We start from the raw sequence: 21,937 nt of genomic DNA, 5'->3' as shown, positions 1-21,937 counted from the left end.
AGACAGTCGGAGAGACAGGATCATCGCTGGAGGGTTATCCCATTCCCCAGGGTGAGGCCACTGTCACCACCCTACCTGAACTCTATCTACAGCCCCGCATCCCAACCATGAAATCACCCCGTACTCTAACTCATTAACCACAGCAAGCTACCATTACACACTCTCTGACACACACACACACACTCCTTGAGAGAGAGGGGGATAGAATAGATAGTGAGGGATGGAAAGAGGGATAGAGAGAGAGGGATAGAGTGAGGGGAGAGAGAGAATGAGTGAGGGGAGAGAGAGAATGAGTGAGGGGAGAGAGAGAATGAGTGAGGGGAGAGAGAGAGAGAGAGAGAGAGATAGGGATAGAGAGATAGGGATAGAGAGATAGGGATAGAGAGATAGGGATAGAGAGAGAGAGAGAGAGAGAGAGGAGAGAGAGAGAGAGAGAGAGAGAGAGAGAGAGAGAGAGATAGGGATAGAGAGAGAAAGGATAGAGAGAGGGATAGAGAGTGAGGGGGAGAGTGAGAGGGATAGAGTAAGTAAGTATGAGTTTATTTATATAGCACTTTTCATACAAGAATTGCAGCTCAAAGTGCTTTACATAAAATCATTGAGTGAGGGGGATAGAGAGAGATAGGAATAGAGAGAGAGCGAGGGATAAAGATCCAGGGATGGAGAGAGAGAGGGAGAGCAGAATAGACTAAGGTGATTTTAGGAAAGCATCACCCATCAGTTACTTGGGAAGAGGAGGAAGATGAAGAGGACGAGGAGGAAGAGAAGCTTGACAACATTTAAATGTTCTTGTTAAATGTACCAGGCATGCAAGAGAGATTGGAAATGTAAAACATCCATTCCATCTGAAACAACTCAATCTTTGACATCCAAGATTGTTTGTTTTGGATCTCACATGTTTTACCAACCCCCACAGCATATACTAGTAGTATAACACAACATACTCTGCCATGATTCAAATACATTTCACTGACATTCTTTCTAAGGTCTCCACTAGGCATGGTCCGGACAAACTGCGGTACACCGTGAAACTGGTAACCGGCCCATGCTTAGTCTCCACGTACACTAGTGTTGAACTCAGACCAAGTGAAGGACATGTTTACCTTGTCAGTGTCCACCTTGCCCTTGATGAACTCTGACCTCCAGAACTGCAGGGCCTGCTCCAGCGTGAGGCCAATCCCCTTCAGGAACAGGCCGTACTGCATGCGCCCGCCGTGCCGGAGGTGGTGGCTCTCCCTCAGGGAGCGGTGGAGCTGCCGCATACACAGGGGGAAGGACCTGGAGGAGAGCTGGGGGAGGCAGCAGAGAGGCATTGGGAAGGAGATATGGGGGAGGAGATATGGGGGAGGAGATATGGGGGAGGAGATATGGGGGAGGAGGAGATATGGGGGAGGAGATATGGGGGAGGAGATATGGGGGAGGAGATATGGGGGAGGAGGAGATATGGGGGAGGAGATATGGGGGAGGAGATATGGGGGAGGAGGAGATATGGGGGAGGAGATATGGGGGAGGAGATATGGGGGAGGAGGAGATATGGGGGAGGAGATATGGGGGAGGAGATATGGGGGAGGAGGAGATATGGGGGAGGAGATATGGGGGAGGAGGAGATATGGGGGAGGAGATATGGGGGAAGAGGAGATATGGGGGAGGAGATATGGGGGAGGAGATATGGGGGAGGAGGAGATATGGGGGAGGAGATATGGGGGAGGAGATATGGGGGAGGAGGAGATATGGGGGAGGAGATATGGGGGAGGAGATATGGGGGAGGAGGAGATATGGGGGAGGAGATATGGGGGAGGAGATATGGGGGAGGAGATATGGGGGAGGAGGAGATATGGGGGAGGAGGAGATATGGGGGAGGAGATATGGGGGAGGAGATATGGGGGAGGAGATATGGGGGAGGAGGAGATATGGGGGAGAAGGAGATATGGGGGAGGAGATATGGGGGAGGAGATATGGGGGAGGAGGAGATATGGGGGAGGAGATATGGGGGAGGAGATATGGGGGAGGAGGAGATATGGGGGAGGAGATATGGGGGAGGAGATATGGGGGAGGAGGAGATATGGGGGAGGAGGAGATATGGGGGAGGAGGAGATATGGGGGAGGAGGAGATATGGGGGAGGAGATATGGGGGAGGAGATATGGGGGAGGAGGAGATATGGGGGAGGAGGAGATATGGGGGAGGAGGAGATATGGGGGAGGAGGAGATATGGGGGAGGAGATATGGGGGAGGAGGAGATATGGGGGAGGAGATATGGGGGAGGAGATATGGGGGAGGAGATATGGGGGAGGAGGAGATATGGGGGAGGAGATATGGGGGAGGAGGAGATATGGGGGAGGAGATATGGGGGAGGAGATATGGGGGAGGAGATATGGGGGAGAAGGAGATATGGGGGAGGAGGAGATATGGGGGAGGAGATATGGGGGAGGAGGAGATATGGGGGAGGAGGAGATATGGGGGAGGAGATATGGGGGAGGAGATATGGGGGAGGAGGAGATATGGGGGAGGAGGAGATATGGGGGAGGAGATATGGGGGAGGAGATATGGGGGAGGAGGAGATATGGGGGAGGAGGAGATATGGGGGAGGAGGAGATATGGGGGAGGAGATATGGGGGAGGAGGAGATATGGGGGAGGAGATATGGGGGAGGAGATATGGGGGAGGAGATATGGGGGAGGAGGAGATATGGGGGAGGAGATATGGGGGAGGAGGAGATATGGGGGAGGAGATATGGGGGAGGAGATATGGGGGAGGAGATATGGGGGAGAAGGAGATATGGGGGAGGAGGAGATATGGGGGAGGAGATATGGGGGAGGAGATATGGGGGAGGAGATATGGGGGAGGAGGAGATATGGGGGAGGAGATATGGGGGAGGAGATATGGGGGAGGAGATATGGGGGAGGAGATATGGGGGAGAAGGAGATATGGGGGAGGAGGAGATATGGGGGAGGAGATATGGGGGAGGAGGAGATATGGGGGAGGAGATATGGGGGAGGAGATATGGGGGAGGAGATATGGGGGAGAAGGAGATATGGGGGAGGAGGAGATATGGGGGAGGAGATATGGGGGAGGAGATATGGGGGAGGAGATATGGGGGAGGAGATATGGGGGAGGAGATATGGGGGAGGAGATATGGGGGAGAAGGAGATATGGGGGAGAAGGAGATATGGGGGAGGAGATATGGGGGAGGAGGAGATATGGGGGAGGAGATATGGGGGAGGAGATATGGGGGAGGAGATATGGGGGAGGAGATATGGGGGAGGAGATATGGGGGAGGAGATATGGGGGAGGAGATATGGGGGAGGAGGAATGGGGGACCAGGAGATATGGGGGAGGAGATATGGGGGAGGAGATATGGGGGAGGAGATATGGGGGAGGAGATATGGGGGAGGAGATATGGGGGAGGAGATATGGGGGAGGAGGAGATATGGGGGAGGAGATATGGGGGAGGAGATTTCAAATTAAAGGGGCTAGGGAGAGTCAGTGTGTGTGTGTGTGTGTGTGTGTGTGTGTGTGTGTGTGTGTGTGTGTACTGACCGGGTCTATCTGCTCCAGGGAGATCTTCCCGATGTTCTTCTGAATGCTGTAGTCCTGGCCCACGTAGGCATGACTACAGGAGGAGAGGAGGAACAGTGTCATCCCAAAGAGGAAGAGAATGAGCTTTAGGTCTCTTGGCCTCTCTCTCTGGGCCTCTCTCTCTCTGGGCCTCTCTCTCTCTGGGCCTCTCTCTCTCTGGGCCTCTCTCTCTCTGGGCCTCTCTCTCTCTGGGCCTCTCTCTCTCTGGGCCTCTCTCTCTCTGGGCCTCTCTCTGGGCCTCTCTCTGGGCCTCTCTCTCTGGGCCTCTCTCTCTGGGCCTCTCTCTCTGGGCCTCTCTCTCGGCCTCTCTCTCGGCCTCTCTCTCGGCCTCTCTCTCGGCCTCTCTCTCGGCCTCTCTCTGGGCCTCTCTCTGGGCCTCTCTCTGGGCCTCTCTCTGGGCCTCTCTCTGGGCCTCTCTCTCTGGGCCTCTCTCTGGGCCTCTCTCTCGGCCTCTCTCTCGGCCTCTCTCTCGGCTTCTCTCTCGGCCTCTCTCTCGGCCTCTCTCTCGGCCTCTCTCTGGGCCTCTCTCTCGGCCTCTCTCTCGGCACACAGCAACACGTCACAGCAGAAAAGATCTCAACAACTTTGGGTCTGGTCTCCTTGTCTTACCCCTGAGATAAAAGGTTAAAACGTTCCAGATCAATTACATTGATCAATATCAGTTTGATTGATATCCCAGTGTTTGACATTAGGGCCAGACCCTCCATAAATGAACTGACTTGCCTTTAAGTAACTTTAGTGGGCCTTGCCAATGAACAACTGATCAATAAAACACTAAGACAGACACACACACTCCTGTAATTAGATCCGTTGAACAAAACCTACATGCTCCATCAACTGAAGCCCCTCCTGTACTGTGTAATAAAAAAACATCAAGACATGACACATTTCACCATATATGGTACACACACGACTGGTTATTGTGTGTTTATTCCATGAGAGTAATTCAATTAAATACCCTCCTGAATGACACACCATAGATATAAAACCTCACCAAGCTGGAAAAAGATGATAAATCAGCCTCTAAATACTGCTCTAATACATGCTTGACTCTGACCTCAAACACCACGCCTCGGCATCCAAATAAGAGATGCGAGAGTCTGCTGAACATGTTGTACAAAGGCATCACTGGCACTGTAAAAGCTGTCTTTGAAAACAGATTTGTGGTGTCGTTGATGCAGGGGGATCCTGAAGGGGAGTTGGCAGGGCGAGAGAAGAGCTCTCTCTCTCACAGCACACACACAACAGGAGGATGAGCTGCCTGATGTTAAGTACACGGGTGTGCATTCACACACACACACACACACACACACACACACACACACACTCCAGTGAACACTCAAGCCCAGGCTTCCGCAGGCTGCTTAAGCTGTGATGGAGAGCCCCAGAGCCCCGCCCTGCCCTCCTGTTCCCGGCCCTCTCCTCTCATCAGCCTGCTTAGCTAAAGGCCCCTGCTGTCTTCCAGGGCCAGGAGACTGGCTCTCCCCTCTCTCTCTTATCTGGCAGGTCCAGATCACGCGCTTGCAAGGGCCCCAGAGCAGCTCACCCTGTTTCCCCACACATTCTCCCACACACCCTCGCTCTTTATCCCTCCCTCTCTTTACATTTACATTTAGCAGACGCTCTTATCCAGAGCGACTTACAGTAAGTACAGGGACATTACCCCCGAGGCAAGTACGACATTACTAGCCCGATTCCCTAACCGCTCAGCCACCTGACTCCCTCTTTCCAGCCACTCTCTCACCCTTGTTTGCCTCCTTCTCTCCCCTCTCTCAACCGCCCCTGTGTGACAACTTATGGTACTGGTCACATGTACGATTCAAGTTGTAGTTCTCTTGAAGCTCTCCGTCTCCATTAGACATCAAGTGACAGACCTGGGGCCCTGGGGGCCTGGGGGCCTGTCCCCTCGTTCACTAGGCTGTGGAGTGGCTGGCCCCCGCCCACTGATGGCTGGGTGGTTCTGGGGAGGAGGTGGTGGTGGATGGATGGATGGATGGATGTAAGGAGGGCTGGATGTGGGTGTGTGTGTGGGGGGGCTGGATGTGGGTGGGATTTAGAACAGTTGTGTGGTTGGGATGGATGTGGTGGAATGGTGGATGGGGGGGTAAGTACAGAGAGCAGGGTTTTCCAGAGCTCCCTGGTGTGTCCTGCTGGACTCACACCTGCAATGGAGTGTGTGTGTGTGTGTGTGTGTGCCGGGGCTGAGTCATTTCCCCACAGCACAGACTCTGACCCTGAGTCTAACCAGCTAGGCCACAGAGAAAGCACCGAGCTGGCTTTAGACGGAGCAAGAGGATGTGTGTGAGGGGGTGTGCTAAAGGGTAAAGGAGAATAATGTCCAGAGCAACGTGCGTGTGTGTGCATGCATCCCTGTATATATGTGTGTGTGTGTGTGTGTGTGTGTGTGTGTGCCAGGGGAGAGGGTCTAATGTGTTACCACCCAGCAATATCCTGGGAACAGGGGTGAACACTTCCTGGTCACGCCACTAAAAAGAAAAGCAGTGGCACATTAGTTCTGCTGTGTGGCTCCATTATCAGCCTTGGAGGGGGGAGGACACTTGCCCTCAGAGGACCTTCTGCCGCTGCTGGGCAACCAGAGACCCAGTGGCTTCTGGGAAACAGAGGCAAACTACTGGATCACGGTAAGTCTCCTACAAATGACACATCCTGGGATAGGTTTTTCTTGGGATTTTAGATTATGGCCGGGGTGAAATCCACCAGAGACCTGCGAGTGTCAAGTTTGATGTTTTCTGTTTACTACAGCCAGGTCACTCTTAGTCTAGAAGTATAATGCCTTGATTGTTATTGCCCTGGGTGAGATGGAGTCAGGAGGAGATGGAGGAGGAGTCAGGAGGAGATGGAGGAATAGTCAGGAGGAGATGGTGAGGAGGAGTCGGGAGGAGATGGTGAGGAGGAGTCGGGAGGAGATGGAGGAGGAGTCAGGAGGAGATGGAGGAGGAGTCAGGAGGAGATGGAGGAATAGTCAGGAGGAGATGGAGGAATAGTCAGGAGGAGATGGAGGAATAATCAGGAGGAGATGGAGGAATAGTCAGGAGGAGATGGAGGAATAGTCGGGAGGAGATGGTGAGATGCAGTCAGGAGGAGATGATGAGGAGGTCTGTTACCTGAGGTGGCTGAGTAGAGGCTGGAGACGTTCATCTGACTGGACCACCGGAAGGGACCGCGCTGTCAGCTGTAGAGGCAGGAGGAGGAAAGGAAGAGAAGAGGGGAGGAGGAGGGGAAGAGGGGAGGAGGAGGGGAAAAAAGAGGGGAGGAGGAGGGGAATAGAAAAGGGGAGGAGGGGAAAAAAGAGGGGAGGAGGAGGGGAAGAGAAGAGCGGAGGAAGAGAATAGGGGAGGAGGAGAGGAAAAGAAGGGAGGAGAGGAAGAGAAGAGGGGACGAGGAGAGGAAGAGAAGAGGAACAGAAGAGGGGAAGAGGAGAGGAAGAGAAGAGGGGAGGAGGGAGGTGGAGGAGAAGAGAAGAAGGGAGGAGAGGAACAGAAAAGGGGAGGAGGAGAGGAAGAGAAGAGGAGAGGAGGGGAAGAGAAGCAGAGAGAACAGAGAGAGGGGAACAAATAAGAAACCCTAAACAAGTCAAGATACAGCATAATACACAACATCAGCAAACACAACTACAATGATTGAACAAATCAGTAAAAAGCCATGGCTAAGGCGGACTGTCCCTAAGTGCCTCATAAAGGAACTGGACCATGGCCAAATGCTTCTCTCTGCAAAAACAGGATGTAATTATGGGTCGCTTTGCTTTGATTTGTCTCCAGAAACAAGTGTAAACCACCGTCATTTTCAACACTTCTAATTTTATAGTTATACATGTTCATCTCATCTGAGTTCAATTCCTCATTTAAATCTTCAGCCAGTCCCTTCAATTAGTAGTGCAGATCGACGGACGTATTGTGGAAGGATGACCCCAGTGTGGCCATGCAGCCGGCCGCAGGAGGCTGGGGAGCGGGGAGGGAGAGGGGAGGAGGACGTCTCCCCAGCCGGCCGCAGGAGGCTGGGTAGCGGGGAGGGAGAGGGGAGGAGGACGTCTCCCCAGCCGGCCGCAGGAGGCTGGGGAGCGGGGAGGGAGAGGGGAGGAGGACGTCTCCCCAGCCGGCCGCAGGAGGCTGGGTAGCGGGGAGGGAGAGGGGAGGAGGACGTCTCCCCAGCCGGCCGCAGGAGGCTGGGGAGCGGGGAGGGAGAGGGGAGGAGGACGTCTCCCCAGCCGGCCGCAGGAGGCTGGGTAGCGGGGAGGGAGAGGGGAGGAGGACGTCTCCCAGCCGGCCGCAGGAGGCTGGGTAGCGGGGAGGGAGAGGGGAGGAGGACGTCTCCCCAGCCGGCCGCAGGAGGCTGGGGAGCGGGGAGGGAGAGGGGAGGAGGACGTCTCCCCAGCCAGCCGCAGGAGGCTGGGTAGCGGGGAGGGAGAGGGGAGGAGGACGTCTCCCCAGCCGGCTGCAGGAGGCTGGGTAGCGGGGAGGGAGAGGGGAGGAGGACGTCTCCCCAGCCGGCCACAGGAGGCTGGGTAGCGGGGAGGGAGAGGGGAGGAGGACGTCTCCCCAGCCGGCCGCAGGAGGCTGGGTAGCGGGGAGGGAGAGGGGAGGAGGACGTCTCCCCAGCCGGCCGCAGGAGGCTGGGTAGCGGGGAGGGAGAGGGGAGGAGGACGTCTCCCCAGCCGGCCGCAGGAGGCTGGGGAGCGGGAGGGAGCGGGGAGAGAGAGGGGACGAGGACGTCTCCCCAGCTCTGGGTCTATTCTGGGCTGCTCTGGCTCTGAGCGGGTGGGGGAATCTGGCCGTCAGATGGGGGAAACAGCTTTCAATTTCACGCTTTTTAATGAAGTACTCTCTCTGTGATGTCCCCTCCCCCCCCCTCCCCTCCACAGTGAATGGCCATTATAATAACCCAGCCATCACAATGGTGCCTCCCTCGTAGAGGAGCGATAGGGATGAAACATTTCTCTATCCTGCTAGCTGGTGATCCGGATAATAACTAGGAAATAGGAGTGACTTCCTGGACGGGAGACAAGCGAGCCCGCCCCGCACCCGCCCCCACCCCCGCCCGTCTCCCGTGGTGAAGGACGTGGACACGTCGCCAAGCAACCACGTATGACCTCAGACAGGTGGACGACCCTCTTCCTGCTACTTCATTACCATGGCAATCACTTCCTGCTCCAGACACTAGGCAGGCGTACTATTGGATGCTGATTGGATATCCGGCCTCTGTGCATATGTTCTATTGGATGCTGATTGGACGCCCGGCTGCTGTACACACGGTGTATTGGATGCTGAGTGGATAGGGGCTTGGCTCCTGATCCCATCTCATCTATACATATGGAGTGTATATTACACACACACACACACACACACACCTCCAGATGGCACACGCACATCTTCAGATACACATATCTTCAAAAATACACAAATGTTCAAATATATATTTACACACACACCTTCAGATTTACATACACATCTCCAGATATATCAATGGAGAGACAGCAAGCCTAGGGTATTGGCTGTGTAACAACGGCAACTGCTGTCACAATGTCCCAAATGTGCACGCTGTCTCTCCCTTTCCCTTGAGGATAGGGATGAATCTATCTTCATCTTGCTTATCAGACAAAATGTTCTTGCCGTTATTGTAGGACGGGTCCGTTTTGGCTGAACAGGCTCAAACTGGACCATGGCCAAACTGAACAGTCTCAAATAGGGCTGCAACAACGAATCAATTAAAATTGATTACTAAAAGCATTGGCAACAAATTTCATTATTGATTCGTTGTGTCGCGCGACTATTACGCCACTCAATAAGTCGCAGAGATGTTTGAGTATTTATTACAAAAATAAAATAAAAGTTTAGTTGAGCGTGGAGCGGAGGCCATCAGAGAGACGTTGTTGAGTAACGTTGTTCTGAAACATGGTGGAGACAGATAAATCAGTAGGACCCAAGTCATCCAAGGTGTGGGAGCATCTCACACTAAATACATCAGAACAGTGTGTTAATCGACCGAGGTGAAGTTAGTTTCATATTCGACATTCGTCTCACATTCGGAAGACGCTACTTTGCAGTGTCTCGTTAGGGACCGGGTGAAAACTACCCATACCATTTTGAAAAATGTGAAAAACCAAACCTCAAACAGACATATCTTAACAATGTCTGGTATACTTCCACAGCCTTAACCTTTTCAATGAAGTTTCAAATAAAATGATAGAAAATCACAAATCTTTGAAAATAGATTAATCCTCGAAAATCTTAACTTTTTTCAAAATGTTGTCAAAAAATCTTAAATATACACCAGATTATTCTAATAAAGTCTGGCCTACTTCCACAACCTTTCAATTTTCAATAAAGTTTTAAACAAAACTCAAATAAATTGCTCATCTCTGAAAATAGCATTAAATCCACACTAATATTAATAACTTTTTCAAAATTGTGTGCCTGTTTGTGCACATTCTAAAGGTTTTTGTACTGTTAATTTGCGCTGTCAGTTCTGTTTTTGAATAAAGGTTTGGAAATTCAATTAATCAATTATTAAAATAATCGTTAGTTGCAGCCCTAGTCTCAAACTGGACCAGGGACAAACTGGACCAGGGCCAAACTGGAAAGGCACTGAACTGAACCCAACTTCCATGTCCAGAGAAATTCCATTTGCAGCTGGAGAAAGCAGCCCCACAGTGTGTTCCTGCAGTACTCCAGATGACCCGGCATGGCCACTGGCTAAACACTGATGAAGGCCAGCGTGAGAGACCCCCCTTCTCTGCCACAGCTGAAACTAATCATGTTTTAATGGAAACTCAGTCCACTCCACAGTCCACTCAATTGACAGTCTATTGACCAATGACAAGCTGCCATCAGATGTCCATTCAACATAATGGATCAGTTGTGTTTCAATGCCGCCTAAGAGCAGAACAGGAGCACCGAACAAAGGCTTTCATTTTGAGGTGAAGGACTAATCAATATCCAGGCTGGTGTGGGTGCGTGTGAGTGTGTGGGGGGTGAAATCTTGAAAACGTTATTTTACTTCATAATAATAATTACACAGTACTCAGAGTTCTTTTGTTGAGCAGAGTTGAAGCACCAAGCTAAAGATGCACACTTACAATACATGCACGCGCTGCACTGTTCTAATACAGAGCACGCATCTCCCAGGATCAACAGCATCCACGGAACGTCTTGGGCACATGTGTGAACGACAGGCCACCTTTAAGACTCTTAATGCCATGCGCTGTTGAGGAGAAACGCATGGTGCTGGTCAGAGAGAGCACACGACTGTTCTCATTCTTCCATCCTTTCTCCCTTCTCTTGTGTCTTAAAAAGGTGTTCAAATATTCATCCAAAACTGTGGTATTTGTGTGTAATCCATCTCAAGCTGTCTAATTTAACAAGAACAGTCTGGCTGGCTGGAGAACAACGGAGGCATGAATAAGGGTATGCCTTGGTGAGAGGCTAATGGGCTGCACAGTGACAGAACAGCTCCCCCTGCAGGCCAGCAAGGGGAATAGCAGCCTGTCCTCAGAGGCTAGTGGGAGGAAGGGAGACTGTCTGAAGATGATGGAATCGCGGGTCTTGAACTGAAGAAACGCTTCGAAACCAACCGACTGTTTGTGTTTACAAGAAGCACGGGTCACAGGCCTTCTCCTTGCCTGGTAGAGGAAACCCCAAATGACTGTATGCATGTTGTTATTAACACAACTAGGCGTGCCCGGTGGTAGCTGCCATGTTTTATGTGGCAAGTTTAGGTTTGTGAAAAGCCTCAAAAGTAGCGGACAGTAAATGACCACCCTCACCCTAAGTCTATTGTGATGGACTTTTAGGACATAGTTACAATGTATGTGTTTTCTAAGTGGTCATCTGTGAGCTCCTTTGTTCATTGATAAAGGATAGACAGTGAATGTAAGGAACTGAGGCTCTATAGGATCCTTACTCTGGAGGATGGGTTTAGAATCTTATATGACTATATCGTCGTCGTCGTTATCTACCGCTTGTCCGGGGGTCGGGTCGCGGGGGGAGCGACCTAAGCAGGGAGGCCCAGACTTCCCACTCCCCGGCCACTTCCACTAACTCTTCCTGGCGAGAGACATAGTCCCTCCAGCGTGTCCTGGGTCTTCCCCGGGGCCTCTTCCCAGTGGGACGTGCCCGGAACACCTCACCAGGGAGGCGTCCAGGAGGCATCCTAATCAGATGCCCGAGCCACCTCAGCTGGCTCCTCTCGACGCGGAGGAGCAGCGGTTCTACTCTGAGCCCCTCCCGGATGACCGAGCTTCTCACCCTATCTCTAAGGGAGAGCCCGGACACCCTGCGGAGAACGCTCATTTCGGCCGCTTGTATTCGCGATCTCGTTCTTTCGGTCACTACCCATAGTTTGTGACCATAGGTGAGGGAAGGAACGTACATCGACCGGTAAATAGAGAGCTTCGCCTTTCAATTTAGCTCCTTCTTCACCACGACGGACCGATGCAGAGCCCGCATCACTGCGGACGCCGCACCAAATCTGCCTGTCGATCTCACGCTCCATTCTTCCCTCACTCGTGAACAAGACCCCGAGATACTTGAACTCCTCCGCTTGGGTCAAGATCTCCTCCCCGACCCGGAGATGGCACTCCACCTTTTTCTGGTCGATAACCATGGCCTCATATCTAGTATTTAAGACCTGTTGTTTTGTTAAGGAGCCAGAGGTGTGGAGGATGGGTGACTTGAGTTCCCGTGACCTGAGGGGAGTCGTTTTGGATAGATCAATTGATACAGCTGCTCTGACCTTCAGACCAAGGAGATTGTGTCATGTCCCCTTTGTGTGTCATGTCCCCTTTGTGTTTCATTTACTATCTCCTCATGTAGAGAGGGAGCTGTGACATCAGAGGACTTTGGGGACACTTGACCTGGGGGTTATACTGTCACTGACTAGGGCTAGCCAATCACAGACACCGCTAAGGCAGTGTATATGTGATGTTCTTTACCTCTCTACCGAACAATCTGTAGCATGTCCTTCGTATGACTGGTCAGAGTACTCTGTTTTCCTTATGTTTTGTACAAACTAAATTAATTGTATTTGAACCGCCATCTTGACTATTTGAATTACACAGCACCGTCAGAATGTGTTCTTAATGATCTTTGGTAAATAAATAATGTTCCAGCACACTACCGAGGCACAATGATTCCAGTACACAGATATTATACCTGTTGCAGCACAGTCGTTTTGTTGTTCTACTGTGCTTCATACTGCACACATCACTGTGTTTGGGCATTGGTAATGGTACGGCTGTTTTGACAAATAAGATGGCTTTTTTATTTTATTTATCCAAAAACCTGGTTTGTTTTATAGGGAGATTCAAGCCCCAGAGATCAACGATTGGCCATTTGGTCCAATCACAACCCCACAGGCTCCTGCATGGGAAAGCAGAGCAGAGAGATCTGGAGATATTCATAAGGAGATATTTATACAGACATTCGTGTGCCGTTACAGTCCGTGCAGCACCAGCTGTTTAGTCCACTGTCAGAGTCCGTCTATCCTTACCCTGCAACTGTCAAATCAGAAACAGATATAAACATTGCAGGGAAATTGAATATCATTGAAATCCCAGTGACAACAAGGCAACAGAAAGGCTGCCGTAACATGACTAGTCTGTGCATGTACAGTATATTATTAGGATGGAAGAAAGGGAGTTGAACTGCAGGCGAATGCTGAGCTAACCACCATGCTACACCCAACCATGTACGTTATGATGATGCAACGCGGTGCAGCGGTTTGAGTCCTTGAACGTGGTGTTGGGGTACGAAGGAGTCAGACGTCTTCGGCGCACTTCTTTCTCCGAACAGTATGGCTTGTCTGAGTGTGACTGCGAAGCCTTTGACCCAGCATCACCCTGCATGTACACACCCAGTCATGAAGTCTGGAGGACAAGACGGGGGTCTGCTGGGAATCAAAGCAAACGCCTCGCATGGAGCTCCTTCCCGTTCCTTCTCATGGCAGGAGTCCACCCCGCCCCTCACCCCGGCCACGTCCGTCTGACGGCCTGCTCCCATTTCACCATCCTACTCCGTGGCACATTGCTTTCGATCTCAGAGATAACCTATTGAATATCCATTCCCACACAATCTCCCTGGACGCTCAGAGCCGTGAAATGTAGCAAGCGTGACAGTTGCTCTTCCCATCCTGTGAAGGCAGCCTGTGTCTGCTGTGGGATTAGCATGCGAGCGAGGGGGCCTGGGTTAGCCACACTCCCCTTGTTGACTGAGCCATCAGCATCTCGATAAGCAATCGGCAATAGGAAAAATGGACTTGACAAGATTAACTATCTGGAACCACCAGAGGGTATCTGCCCAACTAAGATATGAGGACGGCTGCAGCATCCAGAGAAGCTGGAGATGAGATGGACTTGGACAAATAAATACTCCCTGTTCCGAGGCATCCACAAACAGAGGCCGTTTCTGGGCACACTCGCATGTACTCGCATGAGGCGGATCCTCTACGTCAAATCATGAATGTTCCACGTTCATGTCAGTGGACAGAGGAGCCATCTTGTGATCTGGAAACTAGGTTGCAGCTCGTAATTAGTTTAGTGGAGCAAGGGACACTTATCTTTGATGAAACCTTGTTACCGATACGTGTTGTGTGAAGTGGGCCACGCTGTGTGATATCCACACAGCACACAGAGCATATTTTCACACGTACATCATCTTGTATGCACACATAGAATACAGCCTGTATTGATATTCACAGATCGCAGACAGCTCTGCGGTCGAACCTGACGTTCCTAAGTAACAGTCCGGCCCCTCGAGGTGCCAGGGGTCTTGGGGTCACTACAGAACACAGACTCTGCTGCTCTGCAGACTTTTCTGACGGCTCCACTTGAGGAGTATGGATTTACAGGTGTGCTGACAACTGGTTGCCTGGAAACACTCATCCCTTGCCTGCCTAGAGCATCACAATGCTGGGAAGTAGGAGAGGAGGAGGACAGCCTGACAAGATCCCAGGCAGACAGATGGCTAAACCTTCTGGGTGAGATTGGTTGAGAAAGATTCTAGAACAAGGCATGATATGGAAGGTTCTAGAACAAGATCGGGGTGGGCAGATTCTAAAACCAAGCAGGTGATGGAAGATTCGACTTGCAGGGTCCAGGGATTGGGCCGTTTCAAATTAGGAAGTGAAAACTGGCGGAAGAGGAACTGGAAGGATCAATGCCATTGGATACACCGGAGTTTAAGAAACATTACATTTTATCCAGCAGCCGTTTACAAGCCCAGCTCAGAGAAGTCCATTTGGAGAAACAGCTGAGTAGGCTGAACGAGCTAAGCTAGCCTGTGGTCCTAGTAGCCACTTACTCAATGATCAGCCTGCTGACTAAGCATTACCATCCCTTTTATCTCACCTCCACATCCACACACGGCACCAAACACTGCGCCTTTCATCAGCTGATTGATTGAAAACACCAACTGTCTTATTAGCATTACAGCTAAATGTCACTTCATGCAAATCCTGAGTGAGAGCCGGGAGAAGTGCTGCGTGGACACGAGAGCGGGCGGAGGAGCAGGGCAGGGGACAGGATGAGGAGCAGGGCAGAGGACAGGATGAGGAGCAGGGCAGAGGACGAGATGAGGAGCAGGGCAGAGGACAGGATGAGGAGCAGGGCAGGGGACAGGATGAGGAGCAGGGCAGGGGACAGGATGAGGAGCAGGGCAGGGGACAGGATGAGGAGCAGGGCAGGGGACAGGATGAGGAGCAGGGCAGGGGACAGGATGAGGAGCAGGGCAGAGGACAGGATGAGGAGCAGGGCAGGGGACAGGATGAGGAGCAGGGCAGGGGGGCCTGCCAGTCTGAGGGCGGCACATCAGCCAACAAAAAAATATACTAAAACCACATTTAATGTGTAGAATCTTTATACAATTAGTCCCCTCTACTTCAACTTAAAAGAAGATTTTACGTGATGTATTCATAATGTTAATATTCGCGTCAGTGTTGGTTGCTTTAGCGAGGAGGGCAAGAGTCTGTTGTTGTCAGGCTGAAGCAGCAGCTAGGCGGAGTCATCTCTCCACAGTGCCACATTAGACCCAGGGAAATCCCACTAAATCAATTACTTTCCTCGACTAATTAAACGTCACGCCACAAAACAGGATTAAGCAGAGAGATCTGTTGAAGATTCTCATTTCATGAACGTGCAGTTGACAGGCGTCTGGAGACCATTGTGTGGGCATGTGCACACAGTATCATTTTCTATCATGTTCTCTTGTAGCGTGTTCCGTTATCTCCTTGGCAACATGACATGCCAAAAACTGCACATTTGGGTTGAGGAGGTTCAAGTTCAATAACATCAGAACAAGTCTATAAGCACCACCATAAGATGGCACAAGTCTATAAACACCACCATAAGATGGCACAGGTCTGTAAGCACCACAAGAACCTTAAATTAAATCATCTTTGCTTTGAGATATTGGCACTTCTATAATGACATGCCATTTCCCTTTCTGCTGCACTACAGGTCATGTATCTGAGCAATCTCTTTCACAGTCTTACATACACACACACAGCCCTACAAACACACCCCCACACACACACACGACCAAACACACACAGCTTTGGAGAAAATGCTAACTGCCGCCGCCAGAGAAAGTCATGCAGAAAGGAGTCATTTGACATAAAGAGAAGGTGGAGTCCTGAGGGAAGCTTTCAACACATCTCAGAATGTCCGTCTGATGCTTGCACCTGTTGGCAGGTCTGGAGAGGAGAGGTAAAGGAAACAGGAGAGGAGGAGAGGAGAGGTAAAGGGACTGAAGAGAGCAGGGAGGGGGAAGGAGGAGAGGAGGAGAGGAGAGGTAAAGGGACTGAAGAGAGCAGGGAGGGGGAAACAGGAGAGGAGGAGAGGTAAAGGGACTGAAGAGAGCAGGGAGGGGGAAGGAGGAGAGGAGGAGAGGAGAGGTAAAGGGACTGAAGAGAGCAGGGAGGGGGAAGGAGGAGAGGAGGAGAGGTAAACATAGAGAGAAGAGGACTTTATTTGTTTCCACTCCCTGATATGTCAGATTAGCAAATATTAGTGGTGAATGATCTGAATTAGGCCATCATAACCGTGCCTACTGGGCTAATGTATCCTAACCATACCCCCAAACACACACTGCATGCACTATTCCATTTAGTCGTGGGATGTTCTTATAAACATTCATCTCACCCCTCCAGGGTCCTGTGTGCACATTTGCTGAGGAATCAAATTAAGAATCACACTGTCAGAAAAGTGGATGCAAAGCAGTAAGTGTTTCTACCTGTGCCTACAGTCTCTCAAGCACTAAGTGTTTCTACCTGTGCCTACAGTCTCTCAAGCACTAAGTGTTTCTACCTGTGCCTACAGTCTCTCAAGCACTAAGTGCTTCTCTTTATTCCTTTCCTGTCTCTCTCCTGTCTCTCCTCTCCTGTCTCTCCTCTCCTCTCCTGTCTCTCCTGTCTCTCCTCTCCTGTCTCTCCTGTCTCTCCTGTCTCTCCTGTCTCTCCTGTCTCTCCTGTCTCTCCTGTCTCTGCTCTCCTGTCTCTCCTCTCCTCTCCTGTCTCTCCTGTCTCTCCTGTCTCTGCTCTCCTGTCTCTCCTCTCCTCTCCTGTCTCTCCTGTCTCTCCTGTCTCTCCTCTCCTGTCTCTCCTCTCCTCTCCTGTCTCTCCTCTCCTGTCTCTCCTCTCCTGTCTCTCCTCTCCTGTCTCTCCTCTCCTGTCTCTCCTGTCTCTCCTCTCCTGTCTCTCCTCTCCTCTCCTGTCTCTCCTGTCTCTCCTCTCCTGTCTCTCCTCTCCTGTCTCTCCTGTCTCTCCTCTCCTCTCCTGTCTCTCCTCTCCTCTCCTGTCTCTCCTGTCTCTCCTGTCTCTCCTCTCCTCTCCTGTCTCTCCTCTCCTGTCTCTCCTGTCTCTCCTGTCTCTCCTCTCCTGTCTCTCCTCTCCTGTCTCTCCTGTCTCTCCTCTCCTCTCCTGTCTCTCCTCTCCTCTCCTGTCTCTCCTCTCCTCTCCTGTCTCTCCTCTCCTCTCCTGTCTCTCCTGTCTCTCCTCTCCTCTCCTCTCCTGTCTCTCCTGTCTCTCCTGTCTCTCCTGTCTCTCCTGTCTCTCCTCTCCTGTCTCTCCTCTCCTGTCTCTCCTCTCCTGTCTCTCCTGTCTCTCCTGTCTCTCCTGTCTCTCCTGTCTCTCCTGTCTCTCCTCCTCCCTGTATTTCTCTCCCCTGAGTGTGTCCCAGCAGCAGGCAGGATGAGACGTTCATATTTAACCAGCCTTCCCAGCTCCTGAGGCCATGTGACAAGTCATTAGAATTGTGAAATATGTACTTGTACAGCGTTTGGCCCGGGAGCCCTTGTTCAGGTGAGGGGGAGGTGTGTGTGTGTGTGTGTGTGTGTGTGTGTGTGTGGGGGGGGGGGGTAGGTCAGAAGCAGAAGATTCCACAGTAGCGAGTCAACATCACTCTCCACCCACACGGCTCCTGTGTACTGTCCAGGAACACAGACGAGCCAGGGCACCACGCACAGAGCCAGCCTCAGACAGCCTGGACGTCATGTGACAGACCTGTGCATGTGACCCACAGGAGCAGATGCAGTACGGTGAGCAGTATGGTGTTCAGGTGTGACCAAACACACACTAACACGCCCCTATCTCCCTCAGCTAACACTCCATGGGAGACATGTCACACTCAAAGGGCAGACAGCTCTTCCTCCAGCACCGAAGGGCAGAGCTTTCCGGAAGCTCGGCAGGAGCTGCAGCAGGAGCTGCAGCAGGAGCTGCAGCAGGAGCTGCAGCAGGAGCAGAAGCTGCAGCAGGAGCAGGAGCTGCAGCAGGAGCAGGACCTGCAGTAGGAGCAGGAGCTGCAGCAGGAGCAGGACCTGCAGTAGGAGCAGGAGCTGCAGCAGGAGCAGGAGCTGCAGCAGGAGCAGGAGCTGCAGCAGGAGCAGGACCTGCAGTAGGAGCAGAAGCTGCAGCAGGAGCAGGAGCTGCAGCAGGAGCAGGACCTGCAGTAGGAGCAGGAGCTGCAGCAGGAGCAGGACCTGCAGTAGGAGCAGGAGCTGCAGCAGGAGCTGCAGCAGGAGCAGGAGCTGCAGCAGGAGCAGGAGCTGCAGCAGGAGCAGGACCTGCAGTAGGAGCAGGAGCTGCAGCAGGAGCAGGACCTGCAGTAGGAACAGGAGCTGCAGCAGGAGCAGGACCTGCAGCAGGAGCAGGAGCTGCAGCAGGAGCAGGAGCTGCAGTAGGAGCAGGAGCTGCAGCAGGAGCAGGACCTGCAGTAGGAGCAGGAGCTGCAGCAGGAGCAGGAGCTGCAGCAGGAGCAGGAGCTGCAGCAGGAGCAGGAGCTGCAGCAGGAGCAGGAGCTGCAGTAGGAGCAGGAGCTGCAGCAGGAGCAGGACCTGCAGTAGGAGCAGGAGCTGCAGCAGGAGCAGGACCTGCAGTAGGAGCAGGAGCTGCAGCAGGAGCAGGACCTGCAGCAGGAGCAGGAGCTGCAGTAGGAGCAGGCTGCTCTGAAGTAGCGTACGTGTGCCGTGTTCTGCACACTGGGCACAGACAGGAGGGGGAGACCAGATGATAAGCGAGAGAGGGGGACAACAAGAGGCGTAGAAGGAGGAGAGAAGAGGGGAAGGAGGGAGGAGGAAAGAAGACAATGAGGGGGGGGGGGGGGAAAGGTGAATGAGGAAGAGGAGGAGGGGAAGGCTGCGGTGGATTTGATCAATGTTTGGATGGAGCCGAGGAGCACTCCTACCCTGGTGCGATCTGCCAGACGAGCAGAAGCAGATAAATGAGCTCCTGTTGGCTCCAGCTGCTCCTCAAGGAGGTCATCTTCTCCAGCCTGCCTGCCCGCCACTCGCAGCGGGGCCGGGGCTGGGAGCGACAGCTGCAGGACTGGACATCCATCGCTGGGCACTGGAGCTCTGAGGAGGACTGGGGGCTGACAGCTGGTCCGCAAGTACACACCATAACTCCCCCTAACAAGGGCCCAACAAACTGGGCCCTCGGGCATCTCCACAGCCAGATAATAGGCCCGCGTGGGCCATGTAGCACCCACTGGAGGTTACAACCCGGTCTGCGGTAATGACGCTCCGAGACGAGCGGAGCCTTGCTTAGCGGCGCTGACTAAGTGGCAGGGGCCGGGTTATTAGCAGGCTGGGCTGGGGGAGAGACAGGCATGGTTCCCCACAGCGGAGGGAGTGCTGGGAGGGCAGCGCAGGGAGGCAGCGCAGGAAGGCAGCGCTGGGCAGCAGCGAGCAGCGCTCTCCTGGGTACGGCCCGCTCGTCACGGTGGCAGTGCCCGTCACACGTGCTCCCCGGTGGCTCCCACACGCTAAGGGGGATGTCAGGCTTCCCAGCCCGCGTTCAGGAGGACCTTTTCTGTCCTAATTGGCCTTGACCAAAGCTACGCCCACCTCCCGCCTGCTACGCCCCACGAGCCGTCAATGGCCCTGGGCGAAACGACTCACGCTCTGATTGGCTGGTTGGTGTAGCAACCATGTTGCTCACACCAGTCTGGTACACACTACTAGTTAATATATACTACTAGCTGATAAACACTACTAGCTAATACATTGTAGCCAATTAGGGCTGGGCGATATGGGTAAACAATTATAACGATATATATTTATATTTCCATTTGATAACGATAATTAAGACGATACACCACAGATCCGTAGTAGTAGCGAAATAAGTCTCTTCCTCAACTTTTTCCCTAAGCAATGTTTAAGCAATGTGGTGTGAGAGAAATGTTTGCGGCCAGGGAGCACGTACCTGGGGTCAAGTAACTTAAGCTTTATTTTTTACTGGCTTTTTATCAATACCTTGGCAGAAACTCACACTTTCTGCATGTTCCAACGAGTGATTTAGCTTCAGGTGGTAAAAAAGGTTTGTCGTATTACCAGACTTGGTAGCCACCTGTTTGTTTACTACACAATTTGCACCTAACATTGCTCTGCTCTTTGTCAGATTTCAATAAGCCAAACCACTTCCAAATAACTGAAGAAGACAAACCCTCTTTATCAATAATTTCTTCATTCGAAGTTGCTCCCTCGCCATGGCTATTGCTGCCACTGTTTTCGGTAATCAGACACAATTTCCGCGGTTAACATCAGCTACTCCAATTGAGGTGCTCAGTCAGTATATTTTAGTGAGCGTATGTAGGCTACCATTTCTCTGCAACTTCCAAGATATCTTTGAGGGAAGTCATTACTTCGATAAACATTTTTTTTAACGCCTAGCCCTATTGCTAATTCACACTAGGTAATGTACACTAAGCAGTACACACTAGGTAGTGCACACTAAGCAGTGTACACTAAGCAGTACACACTAGGTAGTGCACACTAGGCAGTGTACACTAGGCAGTGCACACTAGGTAGTGCACACTAGGCAGTGCACACTAGGCAGTGTACACTAAGCAGTACACACTAGGCAGTGCACACTAAGCAGTACACACTAGGTAGTGCACACTAAGCAGTACACACTAGGTAGTGCACACTAAGCAGTACACACTAGGCAGTGCACACTAAGCAGTGCACACTAAGCAGTACACACTAGGTAGTGTACACTAAGCAGTACACACTAGGCAGTGCACACTAGGCAGTGTACACTAGGTAGTGCACACTAGGCAGTGCACACTAGGCAGTGCACACTAGGCAGTGTACACTAAGCAGTACACACTAGGTAGTGCACACTAAGCAGTGCACACTAGGCAGTGTACACTAAGCAGTACACACTAGGTAGTGCACACTAAGCAGTACACACTAGGCAGTGTACACTAGGTAGTGCACACTAAGCAGTACACACTAGGTAGTACATCATAAAAGGCACACTCCACAGCTGTGGCACAGACTTGGAAGCGAGCCACAAAGCCCTTCAAATCAGGGGCTTGTTGTCCCCAGATGTCCCCTTCATGTTGTCCCCTTCGTGACAGGAGACAACAGCCAAGCCGTGCATGGAGATCCTCTCATTAATCACCAACACAGAGCCAAAGGTGTCAGGACGGCTGCTCTCTGGATGGGGCCGACAACACGGCCCGGACGCTCGTCTGGGCTGACGGGTCAAACTGGACTGTTAGCAGTTTAAACGAAGGCACCAGATACTTTTTTTTTCCTGACCGATGGTGACATTCAATTAAATTGTTGTGGACTCCTCAGTGGAAGTGTCGGGAAAGCCTAATGGAATCTTTTAAACGATGTGCCAGAGAATCCTGCTTGCAGCGCGGGGACCACAGGCAGTTTCAGACTGTATAACTAGATTCACCCTTGAATTTGCTTTCTCGAGTGAGAAAGCGTCAAACTGCAACGCCGTAGCTCCTAACTCCTGAACATGCATTCATGTCCAAAAGCCTGACACCACGGTGAGCGTCTAATGGGGGAATTGAAGACTGAGAAAACCAAGCATTATGCAACATCACAACAAGCTCTTT

The 21,937-nt window shown here is 52.0% G+C and overlaps 1 protein-coding gene across 1 annotated transcript in view; it reads right to left on the bottom strand.

The window, feature by feature from the left end:
• The window catches only part of prim2 (DNA primase subunit 2), a 62,394-nt gene that overhangs the window by 25,741 nt on the left and 14,716 nt on the right, over positions 1 to 21,937 (bottom strand). Inside the window, exons 8-10 of the mRNA XM_084667244.1 lie at positions 6,702 to 6,769; positions 3,538 to 3,610; positions 1,104 to 1,289 (exon numbers count right to left, since the gene is read on the bottom strand). Of these exons, the coding sequence (XP_084523370.1) occupies positions 1,104 to 1,289; positions 3,538 to 3,610; positions 6,702 to 6,769 (327 nt within the window). The remainder of the gene's footprint in view (positions 1 to 1,103; positions 1,290 to 3,537; positions 3,611 to 6,701; positions 6,770 to 21,937) is intronic.

This window comes from Hypomesus nipponensis, chromosome 11, assembly GCF_054491055.1.
Source record: "Hypomesus nipponensis isolate SF chromosome 11, ASM5449105v1, whole genome shotgun sequence".
Taxonomy (NCBI): domain Eukaryota; kingdom Metazoa; phylum Chordata; class Actinopteri; order Osmeriformes; family Osmeridae; genus Hypomesus; species Hypomesus nipponensis.
This window is presented reverse-complemented; position numbering and strand designations above follow the sequence as displayed.